This window comes from Desmodus rotundus, chromosome 5, assembly GCF_022682495.2.
Source record: "Desmodus rotundus isolate HL8 chromosome 5, HLdesRot8A.1, whole genome shotgun sequence".
NCBI classification, from domain to species: Eukaryota; Metazoa; Chordata; class Mammalia; order Chiroptera; family Phyllostomidae; genus Desmodus; species Desmodus rotundus.
Genome location: NC_071391.1, coordinates 124,274,043 through 124,298,389, shown reverse-complemented (window position 1 = coordinate 124,298,389; position 24,347 = coordinate 124,274,043). Strand labels below are relative to the sequence as shown.

General features: G+C 39.8%; 1 protein-coding gene across 2 annotated transcripts in view; it reads left to right on the top strand.

The window, feature by feature from the left end:
• SRBD1 (S1 RNA binding domain 1) overlaps window positions 1-2,279 on the top strand; it is a 180,847-nt gene extending 178,568 nt beyond the window's left edge. For both annotated transcript variants that reach the window (XM_045189474.2, XM_024552858.3), the window contains exon 21: window positions 1,430-2,279. In XM_045189474.2, coding sequence (XP_045045409.2) covers window positions 1,430-1,719 — 290 coding nt within the window. In that variant the 3' untranslated portion in view covers window positions 1,720-2,279. The remainder of the gene's footprint in view (window positions 1-1,429) is intronic.
• The last annotated feature ends 22,068 nt before the right edge of the window (window positions 2,280-24,347 follow it).

Below are 24,347 nucleotides of genomic sequence, written 5' to 3'. Positions count from 1 at the left end.
CTGACCCTGATCAATGACTGAGTTTCTTTGCTTTGACGAAGCCGTTGCCCGGTGTAACATTACATTACAGTAAGTTTCTTGCTTTTTGAATTCACTGCTTTGGCGTCAGGTGAAATTCTACAGAATCAGTTCCAGTGTTAGCATATTCCTGTTTTATGAGGAAAATGAGATTTGAGGTTTAAAGAGGGCTTTTGTTTTGTTTTACAGGAAAAAGGTGAGTTTGTAAAAAATCTTGATTTCAGTGTGGTTGGGCTGGGCCAGGGAACAGAGAGGTGACCAGTTGTTAATACAAATGTAAAGGATAGCTTCAACAAGTAATCAGGATAAAGCCCACAGCTGTGGAGGAAAAGGAAATGGAATGGGTGGAGGGGGAAATGAGGTCTTAGTAAAAGGAGATCCAAGCACAGAATGCGTTCTTTGTTACTAGAATCAACATTCAGTAATCCTAGGCAAGGGGGCGGAGAGGAGCATGGATGAATGGGATCCAGAGATAATCCAAAGGCCCCATTTAACCTGGTAGTTCTAACCTTCTCCCTCATAAAACCTTTGTTTTTGTTTTGTTTTAACCACAGTGATTCCTTGGCATGCTTTATGCCCCCCATTTTGGGGGGTGGTGCTAACAAACAGAGAAACAGAGGCCCGGGTGAGCAAGAAAAGAGGGCTGAGAGGAGCTTGAGAAGAGAGGCCTAGGTCCTGGCCTCCGTGCCTCCAGCACCCTGCAGTGCCCGGCCAGGGGAGGGATGAGGATAGGGGCCCGCAGCTGTTTGATGGCTTGAATTAAAAGAAGAAAGGCTAGGCCCTAGCTGATCTGGGTTTCTGAGCCATAGATCATCATGAATCCATAATTTTTGATTGAATACATATATTCAAAATGGAGAGAAATTAATTCCTGAGCTCCAAACTTGTGGCGGGGAGTGAGACCGGAGAACATATGAATTGCATCCACATTTGACCGAACATTGATGGACTTTCTATCAGCTTTAAAGAGTTTGAGAATCCAGGCTCTGGGTAAAGTCTCCCAATCTTCTGTCTCCAGCAGTCTTACTTTGTCGGTGTTTCTGATTGAGCCTTGTGTATTCATTGGACAAACATTTTCTAATCACCTCCTCATAAAGAGGAAAATGAAAGTCAGTCCTTAATATAGCGCTCATGTTCACATGTTAGCGAGGTGGAGGTTAAGGAGAAGAAAGCCTTTGAGTAAATTTTCTTGAATTGTTTTTACTGTGTAAATGCTGTTTCTCCAACTAGGATGCATTTTCTCTGAAGGCGGCCTGTGTCTTTGGCTCCTTTGTGTCCCCCTGGAATGCTTGATACTGGCCTGGGCACATAAGTGAGATGCAGTAAATCCTTATTCGCTCAGGTATGTTGTGTCTGGGAAGTACAGTACCTTATTATTTACACTAAATCTCCTTTTCCCCTTTCCTTGTAGATTTTGTTAAACCCGATTTCAAGAGAAGCATAGTCTGCTTGAAAGATCTGCAGGTTGGGACGGTTCTTACGGGCAAAGTTGAGAATGCCACTTTATTTGGAATTTTTGTGGATATAGGAGTGGGGACAGCAGGGCTGATTCCCATACGAAATATAACAGAAGCAAAACTGTCTAAAACGAAGAAAAGAAGGAGTCTCGGACTGGGCCCAGGAGAAAGAGTGGAAGTCCAGGTACTCAACATTGATGCCCCCCGATCTCGGATTACCCTGGACCTCATCCGGGTGCTGTAAGTGACCCGCTGAAGGCCAAATACTTTACTTCCCCATTTCTGCAGATTGGCAAGAATAAGTCAGGTGTTTGTGACTTCTAGCTAGAAGATGAGAAAGAATTCACATAGTATCAGAAGTTGCCTAATTTTTCTTTCTGAATAAATAGAAAACTAAGAGTTTGATATCTTTTCCCTTTAAAGAAAACAACTAATAGGCATCCTTATGTGGCTTTATGTAGTGATGATTTTCTGACCCAGATTTTATTTTTTGTAATTCACCTTCTTTGACCCCTTTCACATTTTGTATAAGAAATTACTTCACCTCTACTTGCTAATTTGCCTTGCTGAACTTGTATGGAATTGTCTTCTTGATTTGACTTATACAGTGTTTCATTCTTCTTTTTTATAGATTTTTAAAAATCAGGCTTTTTAGATTTGATTCATGATTTTCTCTTGCCAAGCCAAGCCAAAATATACCAATAAAACAGACCTGATGCATTTGTAACCCACGAGTGGATGGCTCAAAGCATTTTCAGACGGATAAATGTATTGATCATTTCAATAAAGTTTTGTGGCCAGTGACCTTGTTTTTGCTCTGATGTTTCTTTGAGTGCCCTAGGAGTCATTTTGATTGAAGGAGGTGTGGCCACAAGTTTCATACTTGTACAAGTTTCATACAAACCAGCTGTGCTTTGGGGGAAGAGGGGAGCCTCTGGAAATTTGGAGAGTGACTTTCTCTTTGACTTAGCTGATAATAGAAGAGTATATTCTCTCTTAAGCATTAGGATTAAACTTCAGATTGGGATAGAGATGGCCTTCCTAAAGACTGAATAGAGATCACATGTGAAAGGGCAAGACAGACAAGTAGATAAACCACGTGACTCTTTAGCTTTCTCTGGTGGCGATGGTAAGTATTAGCGTGCCCATTCAGGGTACAAATGATGTAAAGGGGCCTAGGCCAGGTTGCCGTCTCGTCCATTCAGGCTGCTGCGGTTGATTTGCCGAGCGGAGACGCTTGTATGACTGCATGAGATGCTGGTTTTCTCTCTGTGTGACGGGTGAAGATGGTTACTAAGACAATGATGGATCCTGCTTTTTTCCTGGGACAGTCCTGGTAAACACTCAGTGTCCTGGCACAATTTTTAATAGTGCCTCTTTTTATTTCCAGAGTGCCCCATTTAGAACAGTAAATCATATGACCACCTTAGTAGTAAGTCCCTTACAAAGTGGTAAATTGGGCCGTGTTTACTGACAGTTCTGCCTGACGCTTTGCTCTTCAGGGAGGGGGAAGGAGGAGCATGGAGGAAAGTGCGGGGATTAAGGAGTACAAATTGGTGGTTACAGAATAGATGGGGATGTTAAGAACAGTATAGGAAATGGAGAAGGCAAAGAACTAATGTGCATGACCCACCATGGACATGAACTAAGGGGAGGATTGCTGGAGGAGTGGGGGGTACTGGGTAGGAGGGGCAAAGAGGGAAAGTTGGGACAATATAATAGCATAATCAATAAAATGTATTTAAAAAGTTAAATTAAAAAATATATGCAGCCTTCCAACTGTTGGGCATAGATCTTTTTAATGCAGTAAATTCCTTAAAAGTGTTATTACTCAAGTTCTGTTTCCCTAACAATTTCACTTCTGAAATGCTTTTTCTTGCTTGCTTGTTAGTCTTCAACTAACAGTGAGCCTTTTTTTTTTTTTTTTACTGTTGTTCAATTACAGTTGGCCCAATTTTTCTCTGTGAGTCTTAATGTTGTAACTTTAAGTTGATCGTCCTACTCACTCCTCCCAATGTTCTTCCTGTTTCATAACTTGTAGGTCAGTGATGAATGAGTAATAAGCATCTGAAGAGTTTTATTTTGAAGCCTGCAATGTAATTTCAAATAAATGCTTCTTTAAAATTGAGATGTAACTGGCATACAAGGTCAGTCTGGAAAAAGTCCAGCCATTGTTAATATTGTAAGAACGGTTTGTGCAACATCGATGTGACCTGGCAGCCAAGGAGAGTGGACTGGAATGCGCATGTGTGAACAATGACAACTTCACTGTACTAGTCAGTGAGGGTGGTAGATGTTGTTGAGTGAGCTAGTGTACAGTGTGGCCATTGCATTGAAAATGACTGAGTTAGTAGAGCAACGAATCTGCATCAAATTTTGCCTTAAGCTTGAACATTCCTCTGCAGAAACTATTCAGATGATTCAGAAGGCCATAGCTACAGGCAACTGGAGATTGGCGGCTTTATCACAACAATGTACCCATTCATACGTCATGTCTCATGCAGACTTTTTTGGTGAAACATCAAATCACCCAGGTGACTCAGACCCCACCATAGCCCAGATCTGGTGCCCTGTGACTTCTAGCTTTTCCCAAAACTCAAATCACCTTTGAGAGGGAAGAGATTCTTGACCATCTATGAGATTCAGGAAAATACAACTGGGCAGCTGATGATGATTGGGAGAACTGTGTGAGATCCCAGGGTGCCTGCTTTGAAGCCCTATGTACAATTTTTCTCGTATCTCGTATCTTCTTCAATAAATGTCTCTTTTTATAGTACACGGCTAGATACTATCTGGACATACCTCGCACACCATCTTATTAGTTCCAGGTGTACAGCATAATGATTTGATACACACTGCAGAAAGCCTGACGTGGAGATTCTGTAAGGCCTGTGCTAGGAGAAGAGGGGCAGGTCTGATTCATCTTTTAGCCCCAGAATGTACCATGGTGCTTGGTGGTTAGTATATTCAACTAGTCCTAATCCCTATTCTACCAATAATCCATGGTGTTCCTTTGAGCTGGTATCTTTATACTTCTCTGGGCCCCCTTCTCCCGAGTTTAGAAAAATGGGCATTATTCCTGCCTTTATGAAGCTTGGAGTCTATTGAGGAAAAAAGTATCATTAATCAAAGAATCACATAAAAATATAAAATTACAACCATGGTAAGTGATGTAATGGTGACAGCATTTAATAGGTGGATTGACCTAGTCAGAAAAATGTTTAGTGGGTTTTGACTGAGATGTAAAAGATGACCAGCGCTAACTAGGATAAGTGTTTTGTTGACCTTAGTGAGAGTTTTCAATAAATGGTGGGGATGAGAGGCTTACTGGAGTGGGTTTAAGAGAGAGTAGGAGGAGGTAGGTTGGAGATGGTGAATATAGACCATTTCTTCAGGGGCTTTGGCTATAAAGGAAGAGAAATAGCACAGAGGCTGGAAGGGGAAAAAGGAGTCTAGAGACAATTTGTATATATGTATGTCAGAAAAAATAATAATATGCACAAATGGGAATGATCTGGTAAAATATGGAAATTTGACACAGGAGATAGGAGAATTACTGAGATGATATCCCTGAGTGGACAAGTTCAGATGGAATCTAGTGCACAAGTGATTGGTCTAAGATAGGAAATAAAGAGTTCATCCATAATAACAAGAGAGATGCTTGAATATATGGGCACAGAGGTAGGGGACATGTGGTGCTGGGAGCTCATGAAAGGTCTCTTTGGATTGCTTCTGTGTTTCACATTGAGATATAAAGGCACGTCATCAAATGAGACCAAAGATTGGGGACGGGGGTGGAGAGTTGGAGGTTTGAGAAGAAAGGAAAAGGTAAGAAAAGGATGAGAGAGTGAAAAGCCTAGGGCAACAGAATATATCAGTAATTTCCAGACAGCATTAGATGTTCCACTTCAGGTTTGCGATCAATTGAATGCAGGATCAGTTATGTATTTTCTTCAGCCACATCGGCTGTGTGGGCGCAGGTCCCGATTATGCGAAGAGGTAGGTCAGGTTTGGGAGTTGGCCAGAGGAGTGCGATACAGAAGGGCAGGGAAGCTGAGGGCGTGTGGACAAAGAGAGTATTGACCATGGAATTTAAGCTTAGTAAGGAGAAAAGTAACAGTGTAAGGGGTATTATAGGAGGAGTGGGCAGTGAAAAAGTGTAGGATTAGTGGATTATAGGTCCTCATGGAGTTGGAGGAAGGTGAGAATGGGATTAATAGAGGACACAATGGGTGGAAAAGTGTAGTCACGAGTAGGGCACTTTGAAACTAGAGTTTTTGGGGATTGCAGTTTGGGGTAATTACAAAGGGTAAGGAACGATCGATCACGGGACCAAGTAGCACAGGTAGGGGACAAGGATGAGATCATTAGAGAAGAGAGGGTGTTGGGGAGCTGGCTTTAAGGAAGGATTACCTTTGTGGACAATGATTTTAGCGGGCTGTCACAAAAATGTGGGCATAAAATAATGGAGCTTGGACCAGAATGTTAGTGGTTAAAATGGTGAGAAGTGGTGGGTTTCTGAGTATAGTCGGAAGGTGAAGGTAGAGGCAAACAGGGTTTCCTGGTGTGCTGGATGTAAGATGCGAGACAAATGGGAGTCTAGGATGGTTGCAGCCTAAGCAACCAGAAGGATGAAATCGTTATATTCTGACACACGGAAGGGAGGCCGTGGCAGGACAGTTGTGGTGAAGTTCATCATGGACAAGTTAAATTGAAATACTCATTAGATACCCAAGTGGAGGTGCCAGGTAGACAGCGGGCCCTTTCAGTCTGAAGTTCAAGGGAGAGCACTGTGCTGGAAGTGCAAATTGGAGGTCACCAGCATGTAACTGTACTTGCAACCGTGAGACTGAACAAGATCACCAACCAAGGGAGTAGGAAAGCAAGTAAAGAAGGGATTCAAGGAAGGGTGGAGTTGTTGAAAAATCCACGACACTCAGCTATAAATTGTTTGAACATCTCTGTAAGGGCAGGAATTCTGTCTTTCTCAGGGCAGGCCTGCTAGATGCCTATTCAGAATTCTCCCTGTCTTCCTTACTAAGAATTCTGATTAGAGGAGAGCGATAATGTAACTCGTGGACATGGATGTGGCCGTGTGACACTTTCTGGCCAGTGAGTACAATAAGTCATGGGGTGGGGCTCCAGGAAAGCTGGAAAGGGTGGGGAGGTCAGGCTCACCTCTCAGGCTTCTCTCGCCCTTTGCCCTTGCCCTTCTTTCTGCTCGGGCTGCAGATAGAATGCTGGGGGCGCCGGGGGTCAGACAGTGCCTGCTGCACAGACCAAAAGTTCATGAATCCACCTTGGCCCTGTGGAGTCACTAAAATAGCCCTGAACTGCCTACTCTGGACTAAACATTTTGTGTGAAAAACAAAAGCTTCATTCACTTCAAAGCTACGGGCGGAGGAGGGTGTTACAGCAAAAGGTATTTCCTAATAACACTTGTGTGGTGCCCGACTGTCCCTCCCAGCACTCCCGTGTAGAAAAATGCCTGGCGTGTGATAGGCACTCAATAAACGTTGATTGATTAAGTGAATAAATATCCAATAAAAGAGTTAAATAAAATAGCTGAGTATATATATTCAGAAACATTCAGTTTTTCTTAATCATATTAGATAATACGGTAGAATAAAAGTTTTACTTATTACAACATACCATAAATATCTAGAAATAACCTAACAAGCAATGTTTGAGATCAATATGAAGGAAAAGTATAAAACTTTACTAACGAGTGTTAAAGTGACAGCAGAATGCATTAATGTACACCATGTTCCTAGGTTGGAAGACACGAGATGGTGGGAAGGTCAGTCCTCCAAAAATTATTTTTATAGATATAGTTTTGCCGAAATTCCATTCACTCTGGTTGGCTTTGCTTTTGTTTGTGTATTTGTCTCTTTATTTAAAACTAAATTAAAAATAAAAATTATTTAGAAGAGTGTGTGAAAAAGTCAATACCTTAAGAGAATAACTTCCTCGGATGGCAGGGGGGATTTGTCCTACCAGATATCAAGTTATACTCGAAAGCTGCCGTCGTTTAAACTGTGTGCTTCACAGGAATAGACAGACAGAAGGGTGGAATAAACAATTCAAAATCAATAGGTATTTAATGGATGTTAAAAATGGTAAAATGATATTGCCACGTTACACACAAATATAAATTCCAGGTGGATTAAATGTGAATAAACGTTTAAAAGAAGAACAAGCAAACACGGAAGGGCTGTGAGGAGCAATCGACCAGGCATGGGGTGGAATGCAAGACAAAGAGGAAGCACAGGCCTACAGACCTAAATTTCCATTCAGAAGACATTCACTCGGCCCCTACCGTGAGACCCTGTGCCAGCTGCTGGGAAGGAAAGACGAATATGATATCTTTTGAGGATGTCTGTAGCCTAGTTGGAATTTAAGCTGCAGCAAAGGATATTTGAAGCTAAACATCGTGGGCATTTGGGGGTTAAACCCGGCTGCTCTCTACTTCTAGAACATGGTGTCATCCCCTCTCGTCTGATGCCACAAAACCCCTGGAATGCTTGGTTTGGGGTTCAAGGAGGGCTTTAGTTGAGGGGTCTGTACATCTACCCCTGACCTCTGAATTAGCACTTGTGTTAAAATTGGAGATGGAAAGGAGCGACAGGATGGAAAAACCAAATATATTTAGTCAATCTTTTCATTTTGGCTTCCTGCCTGAAATCAGTCATAATGAGTTGGATTTAAATAACAGATCGTGGAGAACTTTTGAATGACCGGGCTCATTGCCAAAGCTGTCTGTTCCGCAGGAAGAAAGATATAGATTTCTTCCCACTCATTTTATATGGTGAGGATGACTCTGTGCGTGAAGGCTGGGTTTATTAGTTAGGGGGAGAGTGGGGTAAGCTGACCCTGATCCTGTCAGCACAAAAAATTACCTTTTTTAGAAATAAATTTAAAAACCACCCTGAGGAAAGATTTGCTGTTCTCTTACTTCATATCAAGAACCTAAGTAAGGATTATAATATCCCCAAAAAATATTTTTAAGGAGAAAAATGTAACCCTAAAGGAAGGAAATCTATTAGTCTAAACAGTACATGGAACCCTCTCAGATACCAGAGAATTTGTCACAATTATATAGCTCATGGAATGGGGCCTGTCTGAAGTATTATGTAGCTCAATCCTAGCAGGAAAATCTGAAGTTAAAGCCAGAATGGCGAAGGGAGAGATGGGGGAGAGGGAGAGAGGGAGAGAGCAATGGCAGAGCCCGGTGTTGGGAGCACGAAGCTTTGAGAGTCTTGTTTCATCCAAGCCATTAGGCGGGAATGTGTAAGTGTCTCAGGTCAGTGCAGTACTTTGCAAAAGTAAGGGGTGGACCCCTGCTGCTGAAAGCAGTTCTGACAGACTCCGCCCCTCCTAGGCAGGCCCTCGGGAACGCCCCCAGGGAGCAGGCCTTGGGGTGTCTTCCTCTGGTCCCAGGGATGGGGTCTTTGGTCATTTGACATTTGCCCAGCTGCTCCCCAGATTGAAGTCTCCTGGCAACGAAGGAGAAGGCAGCGCCATGGAGGCCAAAGCTACTGCTTGCTTCGCAGCATTACAATGACCCCAGGAAGCTAACACTCAACGTGCCAGTTGAGTCCGATTCGGTGTCATTTACTGCAGTAACCAAAAGACTGAATTTCTGATAAGGTAGACTGTCGCTTTATCTACGGGAGCACCCGCAAGAAACATCTGGCGTTATACCTGTATCGTAAAAAGTACAAACATGAAATACAAAAGTTGGAAAATGCAAGTCCTGTGTAATTCGAGTAGTCACCGTTTATGCCCCCAGCCTTTTTCTATGCATATACTAGTTCATAGCTGAAGATTTTCAACAAATGGGGATCCCATGATATATATTGTTCCTCTTTTTCTCTTTACAGTGGAGCATGTGTGTTTCCTCACGTACCAGCACCTCCGTGTGCACCTTAGTGTGTCCGGCTGTGTGTGTGCGCTGAACCGTGGAGCGTTGTTCTAGTGCCTGCTCTGCAGGAGTATGTGCATGTTTACATGGGAATAGCTAATGTAAGAAGCCCGCAGAGTGAGGGTAAATACCGTCATAGAACTTTGTTCGTTTGTACGTGTCTCTGTGTGTTGGTACTGGGGTAAGGTGTAGAATACACTCCGTCCTATGGGTTGACACTTTTAAGGAAAGTGAGAGCCGAGGCCGGGAGGCACTTTCTCGGAGTAGTTCTTTCCTTCCCCCGACTCGGCAGGCTCTCTCTCACTGCGGAGCCTTGGGGGGGTCCGCCGTTCCTTCTGCCCGGGACAGCTTCTCCCCGCTCTGCTCGGCACTCTCAGTCCCGAGGATGGACTCTCACCCCAGGGCATTTCTCAGAGAAGTCTTGCTGAACTCCCAGACTAAAGCAAGTTCTCTGTCACAGGCTCTCCGCGCCCCGTGCAACTTCACTTCCTGCACGCAATTTTGTGACTATCCGTGTGTGTAACAGCATTTAATTAGCGTCTTCCTCTGCAGGTCAGAAACCCAGAGGATGGCAGCCTTGAGTACCACCTGTCAGCGGTCAGCGGGAACTTCCTCTCCCTTGTGTTCATTCCTTACCTGCTGACGTTGGCCTCGTCTCACCAGACCTGAATCTTTCATCGTTTTACCTTGATTCCACCAGACACAGCCTTGGTCTCTGTCTTAGCTCAGGTTTTCTGGAATACAGACCATGAGGAAAAGTTTATGGGCTCTGGTTTTCTTGGAGTGTATAATCTCAGGGAGGGAGGAGCAAGGGGAAAAGGGTAGTGAATCCAGGAAAGTAAGAAAGCAAAACAAAGTGCTACATGCAGCCTCGTAAGAAAACACTGCTGGTTTCTTCATCACCAGCTCGTCCTTGAAGACACTATGCAGAATGATGGTGACTCAGTGGAAGGGTGGAAGGAAGGTATGGAAGAAAAGTTTATCTGTGGTCCCCTCCCTGTCTCCGGTTTCTTACTGGTCAAATTCACCCTACCAGGCATTGATTTCCCATACTTCTGGGTTTTATTACTTGGCTTATGTGGATAGCTGCCAAGCATGTGGGGCCAGTTGGGTTAGATCCTAGTGCTGGAGCTACTTTGGACCCACTGCAGGTGTGATAGAGGCCTCACTGAATTCTGGACCTTACCCCCACTCCCCCAGCAAGCGTCAGTGACTGAGTAGCAGCCAGGCGTCCTATGGAGCTTCTGCCTGGAGGGTGAGGGTGAGCGTGGGGATGACACAGTGAGGTGGGGTGAACCTGGGAGCTCTTAGGTCCTGTACATCCTCTGCAGCATTAGAACTGAGGTTCTTCCGAACTAAATTAGTTTGCCTGACCCACTAGATGGTGGATGCTCACCATCCCTCCCTTCCCCTTTCCTCATCCCAGGTGTATTTACTTTTACTCTGTACTTGTGGAACTCAAATCCAAGCCAGGCTACCCAACTAGCTCTCAGGGAAACCAGCCCCAGAACCTCTGCATCCCTGGCCTCACAATTTGTAACAGCACTGGGCACCCAGGTACTCAAAGCCCTCTGTTTCTTCATTGTTGACATGGTTATCGTAGATCACTTCCCTCCCACCTAGAACTCCAAGAACACTGAGCAGAGGCTGCACATCCATTTAAGAGAGAAAATTAGAAATTCAGAACAGTGGGGTGATCTCCCTGCCTCATGGAGAGTTTGGCTCCTATGTGATTGATACTGGAAGCTGCTGGAGTTGAAAACGGACATGAGTCAAAGGCCAGGAAAACTAAAACTGACCATTAATTGGCCCTTAACCCAGCACATCTTTCAAAGAAGAAAACATAACCCTCCATGCTCCACCCTATCCCCAAGATAAAAACATCAAAAGCCCTAGGAGAGGATAGGCAAAACCAGACTGTGCATGTCTAATTTGACAAAGGGTTATTTAAAAATAAATCGCTCAAGGCAAAGCACGGTTGAAGACAGTTCCTTTGGGCTTTGGCCAACTCTCCACTAATACAGTCTGCTGGCCCCAGTAAACAGAGCCAGGACCAAAGAAAACAGTCTGCGACCAAAAATGTTTGCCTCCAGAAACACTACCTTGCTCTTGTTTGGGTTTTGGTTTTGGTAACAGCTTTATTGAGATATAATTCACCATTTAAAGGATACAAATCAATGCTTTTGAGTATACTCAGAGTTCTATTGTACAATCATCACCACAATAAATCTCAGAACATTTTCATTACCTCAACAGGGAGCCCTGCACCCATTAGCAGCTGCTCCACACACTCACCCACAGGCAACCACGAATCTACTGCATGGATTGGCCTCTTCTGGACCTTTCATGTAAATGGAATAATACACTCTGTGTAACTGGCTTCTTTCACTTGGCACAGTGTTGTCGAAGTTCATCCGTTTGTAGCATGTATCAGTACTTCATTTCTTCTTACTGCTGAATACTATATGTATACTACATTTCATTCATCAGTTGATGGGCATTTGGATTGTTTTTCACTTTTTGGCTTTAATGAATTATTCTTCCATGACATTCATGTACAAGCTTTTGTGTAGACATGTGTTCATTTCTCGGGTATATAATTAGGAGTGGAATTGCTGGATTAAGTGATAACTCTTACGTTTAATCTTTTGAGAAAATGCGAAGATATTCCAAAGTGGCTGTACCATTTTACATTCTTACCAGCAGTGTATGAAGGTAATATTTTTTTTCCACATCCTTGTCAACACTTGTTATTATCTGTAGTTTTGACTATAGCCATTCTTGTAGATATGAAGTGGCTTCACATTGTGGTTTTAATTTGCATTTCCCTCATGGATGGTAAATATTGAGCATCTTTTCATGTGCTTATGGGCCATTTGTATATCTTCTTTGAAGAAATGTATATCCAGACTCTGGTCACTTTTTAATTAGGTTATTTTTATAAATTTTAGTAGGTCTTTATTCTAGATGTAAGCCCCTTATGGATATATAACTTATAAAAGTTTCACCCATTCTGTGGGCTTTCTGTTCACTTTCTTGATAGTGTTCTTTGAAGCACAAAATTTTTAGTTGTTACGATGTTCAGTTTATCTATTTTTTTTATTTATTGCTGATGATTTTGGTGTCATATTTAGGAAACTATATAAATGGCTTAAATGCTCCAACCAGAAGGCATAGCGTAGCTGAATGGATAAGAAAACAAGATCGATACATATGCTGCCTCCAAGAGACACATCTGAGATCGAAAGATACAAACAGACTAAAAGTAAAGGGATGGAAAAAGACATTTCATGCAAATGGAAAGAGAAAAAAAAAGCTGAGAAGCAGTACTTATATCTGACTTTAAAACCAAGGCTATAATAAGAGACAAAGAAGGACATTACATAATGATAAAGGGAACAATCCAATAAGGGATATAACCCTAGTAAACATTTACGCACCCAACACAGGAGCACCTAAGTATGTAAAGCAAATCTTGGTGAACATAAAGGGACAGATAAACAGAAATACAGTTATAGTTGGGGATTTTAACACCCCATTGACTTCAATGGATAGATCTGCCAGGCAGAAAATCAAAAAGGAGAGAGAGGCTTTAAACAACACATTAGATCAAATGGATTTAATTGATATTTTCAGAGCATTTCACCACAAAGCAGTAGAATATACAAACTTTCCAAGTGCACATGGTTTTCTAGGATAGACCACATGGTAGAACACAAAACAAGTCTCAATAAATCTAAGAAGATTGAGATCATATCAAGCATCTTCTCTGACCATGATGCTATGAAACTAAAAATCAAGAACATTGAAAAACACACAAAGACATGGACACTAAATAACATGTTATTACACAACGAATGGGTTAACAATGAGATCAAGAAAGAAATCAAAAGATACCTTGAAAGACATGAAAATGAGGACACAACAACCCACAATCTGTGGGACCCTGGGAAAGCAGTCCTCAGAGGGAAATTCATAGCATTACAAGCCTGTCTCAACAAACAAAAGGCTCAAATAAACAACCTAACTTCATACTTAAAGGAACTTGCAAAAGAACAACAAACAAAGCCCAAAGTGAGCAGAAGGAAGGAAATAATAAAGATCAGAGCAGAAATAAACAAAATAGAGTCTTACGAAATGATACAAAAGATCAATAAATCCAAGAACTAGTTCTTTGAAAATATAAAAAGATTGACAAGTCTTCAACCATCAATAAAAAAAGAGAGGGACCCAAATAAAATCAGAAATGAAAGAGGAGAAATAACAATGGACTCAAAGAAATACAAAGGATTGTAAGAAAATATTATGAACAACTATATGCCAACAAACTGGACAACCTGGATGAAATAGATAAATTCCTAGAAACATGGAATCTTCCAAAATTAAATCAGGAAGAATCAGAGAATCTGCATAGACAGATTGCAGCTAGAGGAATTGAAGCAGTAATCAAAAAAGACCCCAACAAACAAAAGCTCTGGACTGAATGGCTTCACAGGTGAATTTTACTAAACATTCCAAGAAGAACTAACTGTTCTTCTCAAACTGTTTCATAAAATTCAAGAGGAGGGAAGGTTCCCAAACTCATTTTATGAGGCCAGCATTATCCTAATTCCAAAACCAGGTAGAGACACTACAAAGAATGAAAATTATAGGCCAATATCACTGATGAACATAGATGCTAAAATCCTCAACAAAATATTAGCAAACTGAATACAGCAATGAATCAAAAAGATCATACACTCTGATAGAGTGGGATTTATTCTAGGAATGCAAGGATGGTACATTTGCAAATCAATAAAAGATTCACCACATAAACAAAGTGAAGGATAATAGCCACATGATCATATCAATAGATGAAGAAAAAGCATTTGATAAAATCCAGCACCAATTTATGATAAAAACTCTCAGCAAAGTGGGAATAGAGGGAACAGACCTAAACATTAAAAAGTCCATATATGACAAACCCACTGCCAGCATCATACTCAGTGGGCAATTAACTACAAGTGTTTTCCCCTTAAGATCAGGAACAAGACAGGGATGTCCACTTTCACCTCTTTTATTCAACATAGTACTGGAAGTCCTAGCCAGAGCAATCAGACAAGAAGAAGTAAAAGGCATCCAATCTGGAAAGGAAAAAGTGAAACCGCCATTATTTACAGATGACATGATACCCCATAGACAACCCCAAAGATTCCGCCAAGAAACTACTAGAACTGATAAATGAATTCAACAAAGTAGCAGGATACAAAATTAATATCCAGAAATCAGTTGCATTTTTATATGCCAGTAGTGAACTAACAGAAAGGGAAATTAAGAAAACAATCCATTCACAATTTCTTCAAAAAGAATAAAATATGTAGGAATAAACCTAACCAAGGATGAAAAAGGCCTATACTCGTAAAAACTACAAGACACTGAAGACAGAAATAGAAGATACAAATAAATGGAATCACATACTGTGTCCATGGATAGGAACAATTAACATCATTAATGTCGACACTATCCAGAGCAATCTGTAGATTCAATGCCATTCCTGTCAAGATTCCAATAATGTATTTCACAGAACTAGAACAAATATTTCAAATATGTATATGGGACCACAGAAGGCCCCACATAGCAACAGTGATCCTGAGAAAAAAGAACAAAATTGGAGGAATTACACTACCTAATATCAAACTGTACTCTAAGGCCATAATAATCAAACCAGCATAGTACCAGCATAAAAACAGACACACAGATCAATGGAACAGAATAGAGAGACCAGAAATGAACCCACACCTTTATAGTCAATTAATATTTGACAGAGGAAGCAGGCACATACAATGGCTAAAGACAGTTTCTTCAATAAATGATGTTGGGAAAATTGGACAGATATGTGTTGAAAAATGAAAGTAGATCATTTTCTTTTACCACAGACAAGAATAAATTCAAAATAGATCAAAGACTTAAATATTAGATCAGAAACCGTAAAAATCCTAGAAGAAAACATAGGCAGCAAAATCTCAGACATTGCTTGTAGCAATATTTTATTACATATCTCCCCAAGCAAGGGAAACAAAAGAAAAAATAAACAAACGGGATTTCATCAAACCAAAGTTTTTGCACAGCAAAGGAAATCATCAATCAAATATAAAGACAACCCACATTATGAGAGAACATATTTGCCAATACATCTGATAAGGTGTTAATATCCAAAATTTATAAAGTACCTACAAAACTCAACACCAAAAAGACAAACAACCCAATTAAAAAATGGGCAAAGGACCTGAATAGACACTTCTCCAAAGAGGACATACAGAGGGCCCATAGACATATGAAAAGATGCTCAACATCATTAATTATCAAAGAAATACAAACTAAAACCACAATGAGATGCCATCTCACACCTGTCAGAATGGCCATCATCAGTAAATCAGCAAACAACAAGTGCTGGAGAGGATGTGGAGAAAGAGGAACCCTGGTGCACTGTTGGTGGGAATGCAGACTGGTGCAGCCACTATGGAAAGCAGTATGGAGTTTCCTCAAAAAATTAAAAATGTTTTTGCCTTTTGACCCAGCAATCCCACTTCTGGGAATATATCCAAGGAACCAAAACTCAAATTCAAAAGAACCGTAAGCACCCTATGTTCGCTGCAGCTTATTCTTTTTGATGCAATTATAAATGGAATTGTTTTCTTGTATTCATTTTCTGACTGTTCACCACAATTATGCAGCAATACAATTGAATTTTATATTGATCTTGTATCCTGCAAGCTTACTGAACTCATTTATTAGCATTAATAGTTGTTTAGAGATTTCTTAGGATTTTTTATATATGAGGTTATGCCACCTGTGAATGGAGTTTTCTTTCTTTTCAATCTAAATTCCTCTCATCTATTTTTTGCATAATCATTTATTAGAATCTTCAGTACAATGTTGAACAGAAGTGGTGAGAGTGGACATTCTTTCTTGTTTCTGAACCAAAGGGGAAATTATTCAGTCTTTCACCATTAAGTATGATTTACCTGTGGGGTTTTGTATAATCCCTTTATCAGGTTGAGAAAGTTCCCTTCTATTCCTAGTTTTTTTAGTGTTTTTTTAAATCATCAAGGGGCACTGAAGTTTGCCAAATTGGTTTTCTGCATATATTGATGATCACTTGGGTTTTGTCCTGTATTCTATTAATACAGTACAGTACATTAACTAACTTTCAGTGTTAAACCAACATTGCATTCCTGGAATAAATTCTACTTGGTCATGGTGAATGTCATGGGTTGAATTGCATGCCCCCAAAATGTATATGTTGAAGTTCTAACCCCAAATAGTTCAGAATGGAATCTTATTTGCAAATAGGGTCATTGCAGATTTAAGTACTTAAAATGAGGTCATACTGAATTGACGTGGGCTCCCATCCAATACGTGCGATGTCCTTATGAAAAGGAGACACTTGGCTACACAGTTGCACAGGGAGAATCTGAACATTGAAGTGATGCTGCCATAAACCAAGGAACTGCCAGAAGGTAGGAGAGAGGCCTGTGACAGGTTCTTTCCTAGCACCCTCAGAAGGGACCGATCCTGCCAATACGTTGATCTCACCCTTCTCGCCTCTAGAACTATGCGTGAGACAACACATTTTTATTAAGCCATCCACTGATACTTTGTTACAGCAGCCCCAGCAAAACTTATACAGGATACGATTTTTTAATATGTTACTGGATTTGGTTTGGTAGTATTCTGTTGAGAGATTTTGCATCTCTATTCCTAAAAGATGTTAGTGCAGTTTTCTTTACTTTGATATCTTTGCCTGGAGTTATTTTCGTAGTGTTTCTCTAGGTTTACCAGATACATCTTAACCAGAACCCATTCAGATTTATAGTAACCTGTCCCAGTGAGATTTATAAACATTACTGTATAACTCTATTCCCTCTCCCTCTTTGTGTACTTATTGTTATATTATATATCCAATTATAGTACTGTGCTATATCTATACATGTTACAAACTCAACAATGTATTGGTATAATTACTCTATATAATTTTATCTATTAAAGTAGCTGGTGAAAGAAAGTAAAGCAAGTATATATTTATAGAGTTTGTTATCTTAACCTTTTTATTCACCATTCCTTGTTCTCTTCATTTGTACCTTATTTACTAAGGAAATAAGACCCACTGAAGATTTTTGGGGGAGGGAAGGGGTCGGTCAGCATTCAAATATACACAGTGATCGCTGAGGACGACCGCTCTGGCAGTCAGTTGTGTCAGTGCGTCGGGGGGGTGCGAGGGCTGGAAATCAAGGAGATGGGGCGGTTACAGCAGCCAACATACAAGTTCATGAGAGCCTGGCTTTGGCTTAATTTTTGCCTTGTGGTGCCGAGAATGTCTAAGTCAGTGTGAATAGGCACTGACTCAGAGTCAGCCGTGGGTAGTAGGCACATTCATCAGGATTCCTTGGTGAACTGAGGTCAATCCAAGGATAAAGCCTACGTGGGAAAAATGCCTTGTACGGTGGTTTGAGGGGGCTCAGACGGGCACAGACTTTGAGGAGAGAGCATGGTGCTTAGCAAGTAAAGCCCATCCCAGGCCATCACAGTTATGTGTGAATGCAGGGGAGGGGGGCGGAGAAGGAGAGATTCTTCCTCGCGCACGTGTCCCTGCAGCTGTCAGGGATGAGGTTACAGACCTTGGAAGAGAATGCAGAATTCCTCTTCCCTTTCCCAGGGCAGATGACCTTTCAGAAATTAAACAAATCAATTCTGTGTCCTCCGAGGAAGCGTGTGTGACTGCCCTGACTCAATGGGCTCTATTGTTTCAGGTGAAGCCAGGTGATTCCATTCATCACTGGTACCCTCACTAAGAGGTTTTGTCTGTGAATTTTCCTCTGGAATAATTTTGTAAGATGCGGATTAGACATGCCTCTACATACTGTTAGAAAAACAAAAAACAAAGGACAAAGAGCGTGCTGCCCTGAGTGCGGAGACAGCGTTGGTGCTCTTGATAGTGGGTAGCGGTTATTCCAGCCCACCCCGGAGGCCTGAATGAGCTGGTAATGACAAAGGTTCGCTTGCAAAATGCTCGTCAAGGTCATCAAGGGCAGCAAAAAACAGTGATTGGTTGCAAGTTCAGAAATACGTCTAAATAATCCATGAATCAAAGGAGAAATCTAAGTGGAAGTTAGAAAATACTTAAAAACTAAAAAAGAAAAATACCACCTACCAAAATCAAAAATGCTGCTTAGCACTGCTAATTCCGTACTAACGGCATGATTCCCAAATCCTCAAGTCAAGAATATTATGTTTAAAAGCACTGTGCCCCCTTGGCAGCTGCTAAAGGGAATGCAAGTCTTCTCTGAAGGAGAAGTTTCTCAGAAAAGTTCAAGGAATATGATATCACAGTCAAAAATTTAAAAGCAAACACGCAAAATGAAACCAAATCAAGAAACAAGCCACTATGAGTAAGACAGTAGGAGACAGACGGAGCTGAGCGGGACCCACAGAGCGTTTCCGTATTGGAATCATCAGACTCAGATCATAAAATGAACGTGTTTAATATGTTTAAATGAAAGGAGGGATTGGATACATGAATCATTTGACTGAGGAGAAAGCACTTTTAAATGATCAAGTAGCTTTGATAAGAGAAACTAAATGAGTATTTGCAAAGTAAAAGAGTATGATTGGAATATTTTGTCATGAAAAATACAATTTTTTATAAAGTCAGACACCATTTCTGTTACCTTTATGTTTATTTTTTCTTTTAAATATTTTATCTAGAATTTAATTTAGTGTAAGTAAAGCAGAGAATCCAATTTCATATTTTCCAGATGGCTACCCTCTTATCCTAATACTGTTTACTAAACATATCGTTTTACCCCGCTGATCCGAAATGCCAGCTTTATCAGGAACTAACCCCTATATATACTGGTGTATATCTGGGGGCGTCTGTCCTGTCACACAGACCTTTCTGCTCACATGTTGATACTAAACAGTTTTAATTACTGTAATTTTTATAATACTCTTCAGTATCTGATAGGGGCTAGTTCTCCCTCATTACTCTTTTCTGGCTTTATTCGCAAAATAATGGTATTGGTATTTTTCTTGATGAAGTTAGATTTGCATATTTATTTGGAGAAAATTGCCATTATATATCATCTCTTTATCAAAGAATGTCCTACTATTTACTCAAGTCTTTTTTAAAATCACCTGCACAGTACTTCCAAGTTTTCTTTATGTGAATCTTGCACATTTCTTAAATGTACTTCTAGGTATTATACTGTTTCTGGGTTTTGTAAATTGAATATTTTATGTTATATTTTCTACATGATTGTCATTCACATACCAGAGACCTGGGGACTGTGTTTTAATTTTGTTCTTAGCCATCTTATCTGGTGAAAAGGAGTTTTAAAGTTTATTTTCCTGGATTTTCTGCCATAATATCATCTCCTCTACAAGTAGTAATGCTTTCTTCCCTTTCTAATTTTGCATATTTTTCTTTTTCTTCTCCATTGACATTGGCTAGTATTAGCTAAACAAAGTGAAGTAATGCTGATCACAATGTACATTCTTGCTTGGTTTCTGGTTTTAATGAGACGCAGTGTTTTACTGCATAATTTCTGCCCTCTGAAATCATTTGTGCATACTTTTCATGTTAAGAAATTATTCATCTTTCCTGTTTTATTTGTAAGTTTTTCTGGAAACCAAAAGGATAATTGAGTGTTAATAGATGCCTTTCTAGAACCCACAGGAATGTTCACGTAGTATTTCTCTTTTGATATGTTTCAGTTGCATGATAATAACAGATTTGTTAATATTGAGCCATCTTTGCATTCTTGGTGAAAGTCTTGCTTGATCGTGATACATGTTTGGTTAATGTGCTACTAGATTCTACTGGCTAACATTTTATTTACAATGCTTAGGAACTGGACTGTGTCAATGTTATGCTGAATTGACAAAAAAAAATTGGAAACTTTTCTTTTAATACCCTGAAACTATTTGAATAATATTAGGGTTACATGTTCCTTAAAGAGTTTATAGAATTCACTTGTAAAAATTTCTGAAAATGGATCTATTTGTATATTTTTCATTTTGGGGGCTTAGTTTTGATCATTTATGTTTTTCTAACTAATCATCTATTGCATATATTTGCATAAAGCTGAGCATTGTATTCTTTAATATTTGTGTGATTTCCTCCGTGTCTATGCATATTTCTTCACACCCATCTTTAATATTTATGTGCTTCTTCCTTTTTTCTGTATATTGTTTGACTAGCTTTGCTAAATTTTTGCCTTTTTATTTTTTCATAATACATTATGTATATGTTTATTTGTTTTATATCCCTAGGATATATTTATTTGTTCTATAATTTTTTTCTTTTCTAAATCTTTAACTATAGTTTTTATCTCCTTTCTTTTGTTCTTAAGATTATTGTGTTCTTCTAACTTCTTAAATCGGGCGCTTAATTTTTCATTCTCCATTTGTCTTTCAATCAACAGAAGCTATTTTTAGTAGGTTATTTTTCAAGAAAGATTCCTAGGAACTGTGGTCTGTGAGCATTTTATGTTTGAAATCATCTGCATGCTGCCTTTTTGCATGAACGGTACTTTGGCTGGAAATAAAATTCTTGGTTCATAGTGTGCCCAAGCATTTTGAGGAGAGTGGATATTTACCATATTGGATATTGCTTTAAAGAAGTATGAAGTGGACTGGTTTTTGTCTCTTCCCCTTGAGGTGATTTGATTTTCTGTCTGAATGATCATATCTTAGAAATTTTATTAGGGTGTGCTCCAGTGCTGATTAATCTTTGTTCTTCCTGCTTTAAGGTGGATGCTTATTTAAGTCTGTAGACTCAAGTACTTTATTTCAGAAGAGTTTTCTGAATTTTACTTTGGATAGCTTTCGTGGGCTTGATTGTTCTGTCTTCCGAATGCATACTTGAGCATTAACTCTGTCTAATCTGTCTTTCAGGTATATTTTTCCTATAATCCTTTAAAATTCCATTTTCTATTGAGTTTTCTTTTCTTTTGCTCCATTTTTCCATTTCTTTACCTTGTTTTCAACAATAGCTTCTTTTTTTCTGCAGTTGCCATTTCTATATGTCGTTACTTTTTTCTTCCACACTCTCAGGTCAATTCATCTCATCCTCTGTTGCTTTATCATTTCTTCCTTTGGTCCTTTTATCTGTGGAGGCCACTTTTTCACTAAGTTGTTTGAATCTATAAGAAGTTGTTTGGTCAGTTTTCAACTATTCCACAGTCATTTTTTTAAACATATACTGAATTTGTTTTATCTCTTTTGCCTTGTTATTTCCTGCAGTGATTTTGCCTACAGGTTCCTTTTTTTAAAGCTTCATTGAAATATAATTCACATATAATTTACCCACTAAAAGTACACAATTCAATATTTTTTCATATATTTATAGGGTGTTGAAACCATATCTAGTTCCTGTTTTGGTTATTCTCATTTTTTAATACCAAGTTCTTTCTGGATCAGTTATGTGGGGAAAATGTGAGAAAGATGTCAGAGGCTTTGAGTAACCTCCGGGCTAATAAGCTCTAACAATAAAGCCCTCATACGTAAGGTCTAATGCAATATAGTGTGAGTGTGATTCAGACTTTACAAAATCTCAATTGACTAGCACTGGTAGCTTCAATGGTACCCATTAAGTTTCTCTAGTCTCCCAATTTTTTCTTACAGGAATGTCGAGCCTGTAGTTTTAAAAGGTTGTCATGGAGAATTCTTGAGTCAGTTTGCAGACCTCAGCCTTTTTCAAACAAGAAATTGTTGCTTTTGCTCCTCAGGGTGTGTTACTAATGTGGAAAACTATGCCTTGTTAACTCTGCTTGATCCACAGCCACAGGCATCATCTCTTGGCCTCCTTTCCCTTCTTTATAAATATTAAGGTTCAGATCATAAGCATTGCCTGATCTCCTTCTAGATGGAGTTTTCATTCCATTTTTATTCTTATTGTTTCTGATTGATTTTAGATAGCAGATAGAGTCTGTCTTAGCTCCAGCTGTTGTAACAAAATAGCATCAACAAGAGACTTACAAACAACAGAAATTTATTCTCACAGTTGTGGAGGCTGGAAGGCTGAGAGCAGGGTGCCAGTATGGCTGGGTTCTGGACAGAGCTCACTCTGGGTTGTAGACGGCCAGCTTCTCACCGTGTCTACAGGTACTACAGAGCAGAGGGAGGAAGCAAGCTCTTCCTGGACTCTTAATAAGGCCACTAATCCCATTCATGAGGCCCCACCCCCATGACCTCATCTAATCCCAGTTTTCTCCCAAAGGCCCCACCTCCTAATATCATGTTTAAGGTGGGCACAGTTTCAACATATGAATTTAGGAGGGACACAAACCCTCAGTCCATAAGAGGGTCAGAGATTTCTTTATTCTTCATCTTCAAATGAGAGACTGATAATTTTATTATTAACTTAGTTCTTCTTAGTTCTTAGTTTTTCAGTTTAATATATTTAAATCTCTTTCTTGCCCATCAACTTTAGACTATATGTAATTTTATTCACCCCTATGTACAGTAAGGAAAAAATATATCTCCACTTTCTTCTCCCTATTTTTCTCTATTTTGTCCAGCAACATCTGCTAGTATTCCATTATTTTTACAACATTGAGATTTAAGACATTATATTCTCTGTAACTTTAATTAAGTGTGCTTATTTTTTTTTGTCTGTAAACTGACTAAAAATTGGAAAAATAGCAGTTGGTTAAATTATTATAGACTGTGTAAGTATAATGAACTTACACAGTATTCCACTCATAAGTGGAATAAATAGTGTTATTGGAACCTCAGAGAAGGAAATATAGTCCAATGTCACCATCTCTTGACAGAGAATGTTTGACAGGTCATGCCGAGTGAATTGTCTTACACTCTGAGAATGGCACCCCCTCTAGGCTTTCCATTACTTTGTCCAATCCATGCGGTATATGCGTTATGTTATGTACAATACTACGTTCATCATAACGTTAAAAAGTCCATCTTCGTCACCACACTACCTTTTGATAAAATCTCCCGTCACCCTGAGGTGGCCTTTCTGAAGCCCAGATGGGTCTGTTGCTTTCCAGGCCCTCTGTCTATCTCTCATCCTGGGGTTTCTTTCTCTGACTCTCACAGGTAGGCGCCACTTTCTCGAAGCTTCAGTGTTCTTCCTGGTACTTTTTTTGTTTAGCTAGAATACATTCTTATGATTTTTTAAAAGAGAATGTGTATGAGACATAAATACCTGGAGACTTACATGTTTGAAAATGTTAATCTGTTCTTTTACTTGATTACTAGTTTAGCTGAGCACAGAATTCCAGGATAAAAGTAATTTTTTTCTGCATAACCAGAGACATTGAGATTAAGAACAACCTGACAGTAACCAGAGGAGGGGTGGGAGGGGATAATGGGGGGTGAGGAGGGGGAAGGGTAAGAAAAAAGAAGTAATTTTTTTCTGAGAACTTTGTAAGCATTGCTCTATTGTATTCTAGAAAATGGTTTTACTGAAAAGAAATCTGATGCCACTTTGATTGTTGGTCCATTGTAGGTGATGTGCCTTTGTTGAGCAATAACTGACATGTAGTAAATTGCACATATTTGTGGACAATCTGATAAGTTTTAACATTTGTATACATCCACGAAGCAACCCTCTTTCCTCTCAGCTTCACTCTGGATAGCTCCTATTGGCCCATCTTTTAGTTAATAATCCCTTTTTCTTCTGTGTTTATTCAGTTTTTAATTTCTATTGAATTTTTTAAAGATTTTATTTATTTATTTTTAGAGAGGGGAAGGGAGGGGGAAAAAGAGGGAGAGAAACATCGATGTGTGGTTGCCTCTCACATGCCCCTTACTAGGGATCTGGCCCACAACCCAGGCACGTGCCCTGACTGGGAATCAAACTGGACCCTTTAGTTCGCAGGTCCGCACTCAATCCGCTGAGCCACACCAGCCAGTGTTATTGAATTTTTAATTTCAGCAATTCATGT